Here is a 4,550-nt window from a genome sequence, read left to right as displayed (position 1 = left end):
CAACGGACTTGCACTCTGCAACGCACGTCTTCCTGCGCAACAACACCAGCCAGCCACCACTAACGCCCCCTTACACGGGCCCTTTCCTTGTGATCCGACGCAGTCCGAAAGCATTCCTCCTAAACATTCGGGGCAAAGAAGACTGGGTCTCCATTGATCGTCTAAAACCTGCTTATCTTCTGCCAGACGACCCGCTTACAGTTCGCCTCTCTAGATCAGGGCGCCCTATTTAACATATACAGTATGTCATTTTTAGGGGGGGAGCCATGTACCAACCGTGTTTCACACAATTGTACATAATTCCTTTTGTATATATTATGCTTGTATCTTCGCTCTTCCCTCGCACTAAAACGAACATGAAAATTCATGTCTGGTTTTTCCTCTGTAATATTGTCTGTCTTGTGAACTTGTTATGTCCTGTTGCCTTGAGGTTTTGTATAAAAGGAGAGTGTTCTACAATAATATAACTCAGTCGTTTCCAACCTGCCTTTGAGTTCACAACCTTACTCGGCGCCGTCACAGTATGGACATTTTGAAAAATATTACAAGTTCAAGACTGATGATATAGTGTGTGGGAAATGTTCAGCAAATCACACCACCAAGGAATGTAACTCAAATCATATAAAATGTATAAACTGCACTAAGCTGAATAATCCAGATGCTTGAATAGTGAATTTAAGAAATTACGAAGCTAAAGATTTTGAATTGAAGAGATTTGCAGAGAATATGGACTATGGATACTAAGAATGTTATAAATTGTGGCTATGTAAATATTCTATTTGTTGGTAATAAAACTATTCAGATTCAAGGATTGATAAATGAGAAATATTCTGACATGTTAGCATTATTTGAAACATGGTTAAATAACTTTCACAAGGTTAAAATTGCTGTCATGACCCCTCGTACACATATGGGGCTGGCTTTGTCAATAGACAAATTATACGACAGTGTGATACGGAAAACACCAAAAAATATATATATGACAAACTGATCTTGTGGGTCCTGTATTTAGTAGGGTTCCTCTGCATGATAGGACCAGGAAAGCTGCCCTTAAAAGATGAAAGTATGATAATATATTCTATGTTGCATGGGCTCTCATGGGCGCAACGCTAAAATACCCTTTGTCATTTATTTGCTCACTACACTTTGTTCCAAGTCCCTTATTTCACAATTAAATCTAGAATGAAAAATCTTCCAAATCTTCCGTAACTGGTTCTTGGACGGTAACTTTGTTTCTTTTAGTCTTTTTTTTTTCTACATATATGTAGGCTAACAGTAAGTTTTTTAAGTACTATTGCTAAGATAAAGGCGTGATATTCTAGGCAGAAAAAGAATATGACATTACAAACGGACAATCTTTTTGTTTCCATCTCCTAGTAACCAAAATGTGTCAACAGTGAGATTCCATAATGAAGGCCAAACAAAACCATGGTATTTTATGCCAAGATATGAGTCATGCAAGAGTGTAGTCATATTAGTGCATGCTCTCTCTTCTCTCTTCCATAGACAAACTATAAAAAGAGACTTATGTCAGCCTGTTCAACATAAAAACATTAGCTGCAAGTTTGAACTTTCGAAGTTCTACTGATTCAACTCCCTGATTAGGAAGACCATTCCACAACTTAGTCACAGCTGGAATAAATCTTCTAGAATACTGTGTAGTATTGAGCCTCATGGTGGAGAAGGCCTGATTATTAGAATTCACTGGATACCTAGCATTGCGAATAGGATGATACTGTCCATGAAGATCTGAATGTAAAGGCTAATCAGAATTATGAAAAATCTTTTGTAATATGCATAAAAAACTAATTGAATGATGGTGCCAGAGAATAATATCTAGATCATGAATAAGAAATTTAATAGACTGTAAGTTCCTGTCCAACAAATTAAAATGAGAATCAGCAGCTGAAGACCAGACAGGAGAACAATATTCGAAATAAGGTAGAATGAAAGAATTAAAACCCTTCTCCAGAATAAATTTATCGTCGAAAATCTTATAAGACTTTCTCAATAAGCCAAATGTTTGTGCAATTGAAGGAGAGACAGACCTAATGTGTCAATCTAAAGTAAATTTGCTGTCGAGAATCACACCAAAATTTTAAGAGTCATACAGAGTTAAAGGAACATTATCAATGCTGAGAACCGGGTGTTGAAGAGCAACCGTCCTTAACATATTTACAATAATACTTTGAGTTTAGTTAGGGTTCAATTTTATCCCCCATAATTTGCATTATGCACTAATTCTAGCTAGATCTCTATTAAGGGATTCAGCTTCCACAGATTTACATTCAGGAGATGGAATTGATGCACAGAGAGTAGCATCATCTGCATAAGCAATGAACTTGTTTTCTAGGCCAAACCACATGTCATGTGTGCTGTATATAGTATGAAAAGTAATGGACCAAGAACACTACCCTGAGGAACACCAGATACCATATTCCTCTACTCACGATGGTGCCCATCAACAACAACTCTTTGCGTCTATTATTTAAAATTTCAATAATGACGCTAAGAAAAGATCCACCCAATCCCAACTGTTTGAGTTTGAAAACAAGGGCCTCATGATTAACACGTTCAAAGGTAGCACTAAAATCAAGGCCAATCATTTGAAAAAAACCAGTTTGTAAGTTTAAGGGGTTCAAGTTAATGAGGAATAGTGAGTGTAAGAGAAGATTTAAGGAGAATGTGTTGTGGTATGTAACTACTGATATAAGGGAAGTCCAGGAATAGTGGCACCATGATGACAATATGCTTAGAAATTGAGGAAAGAAATATTAGGAGAGACATAGAGAAAAATATTACAGAATAAGGAAACTAAGTGGTGGAATAGTAATGTATATGAAAGCGTGGAAATTAAGAAAAATGCTAAAAAGACATTTGAAAGAATACAACAGGAGGAGGATAAAATGCTTTTTAGGGGAAGAAAGGAGAAAGCAAAGTAAGTGAAGTGGCGCAAGCTAGATAACAGTAATATCAAGAAATGTATGATCATATGATACTTGGACACGCGAAAAGGCTAGAAGAGGAATTATAGCTTGGCAAACTCCCGAAGTAGAACATCAAAAGAAATGAAGAGTGGATGGGACAGTTATAAAAAAATATGAAGATACACAGATAAGGTGGAAAGAGTACTTTGAGAGACCATTGAATGAAGAAAGTGAAAGAATGATACAGGAAGATGGAGTACCAAATAAAAGACTAACATCTGGTGTGGAAAGGAATGAAGTAATATGAGCATTAGCACAGATGAAAAATGGTAAGGCAGTGGGACTCAATGGGATACTGGTTGAAGCCTGGAAAGGATTGGAAGAGGAGGGCATAGATTTATTGAGGGATTTCTGTGAGAAATATGATCAGGAGGAGATCCCAGATGAATGGAGGAAGAGTTTTATTGTCGCAATCATTGAAGAGAAAGGAAACATTCAAGATTGTTACAACTATAGGGGGAATCAAACTGATGTGTTATACAGTGTAAATATGGGAAAAATTGTAGATCAAAGGTTGAGAGTAGAGGTAGAAATATCACCTCAACAGTTTGATTTTACGCCAAACCAAAGAACCAATGATGCAGTGTACGCATTGAAAAAGTTGATGGAACGGTATAGAGAAGGTCAGAAGACTGCATGTCGTCTTCATAGATCTAGGAAAGGCATATGACAGAGTGCCAAGGCAAGAGACTTGGAGATTTCTCAGGGAAAAGCTGGTACCCAGAAAAATATCTTTGACTGACACAAGTAATGTATAGGACTGTGGAATCAACAGTGAGAAGTTCTGTGGGAGATAATGAAAGTCTAGAAGTGAGGGTTGGTTTACATCAGGAATCTACACTTATCCCATTACTCTTTAATATTGCAATGGAAGTGATGACAGAGAACGTGAGGGATGAGGCATCATGGTTGATAATGTATGCAGATGATTTGGTGCTATGTGCCGAGACAAAGGGGAGTTGGAACAGAAATTTGAGGTATGGAGGAAGGCGTTGGAGGATAGAAGAATGAAAATAAGTAGAAGAAAAACGGAATACTTGCCATTTGGTACACAATTAAATGATGGAGCTGAATGAAGAAAACATCAAGAGAGTGGATAAATTCAAATATTTGGAATCTTTGATGGATGAAACTAGAAGTGGGGAAGGATGAGATCAAGTTCAGGATACAGTCTGGATGGAAAAATTAGAGAGATATGTCGGGTGCATTGTGTGACAAGGAAGTCCCAGTTAAACCCAAGGGAATGGTATATAAAGCAGCTGGGAGACCAGCAATGCTGTATGGCACAGAAACTCTACCAGTCAACAGGACAGACGAAAGTAGATCAAATGTAGCAGAGATGAGGATATTGTGCTGGATGTGTGGAGGGATGAGAGAGAATTGAGTGAGAAATAAATATATCAGAGGAACGACAGGGGTTTACACAAGCTTCATAAAAAGCATAGGAAGCAAGCTTAAGATAATATGGACATGTGATGAAACAGGATGAATAGCCTAGTATGTTGGCTGCAGGGTGCTGAACATTATCAAATTTCTGGCGGTAATATAGTAATAAAACGTCAA

The 4,550-nt window shown here is 37.5% G+C and overlaps 1 protein-coding gene across 1 annotated transcript; it reads left to right on the top strand.

Moving 5' to 3' along the window:
* Nucleotides 1–3,246: 3,246 nt before the first annotated feature.
* On the top strand, nucleotides 3,247–3,657 carry LOC137654094 (uncharacterized). Its single transcript, XM_068387734.1, has one exon. It carries the CDS (start codon nucleotides 3,247–3,249, stop codon nucleotides 3,655–3,657), a length of 411 nt encoding a protein of 136 aa, XP_068243835.1.
* The last annotated feature ends 893 nt before the right edge of the window (nucleotides 3,658–4,550 follow it).

Source organism: Palaemon carinicauda, chromosome 15, assembly GCF_036898095.1.
Source record: "Palaemon carinicauda isolate YSFRI2023 chromosome 15, ASM3689809v2, whole genome shotgun sequence".
In the NCBI taxonomy this organism is placed as follows: Eukaryota; Metazoa; Arthropoda; class Malacostraca; order Decapoda; family Palaemonidae; genus Palaemon; species Palaemon carinicauda.
Note: the sequence above shows the minus strand (reverse complement) of the source record. Positions and strands in the feature narration are given on the sequence as shown.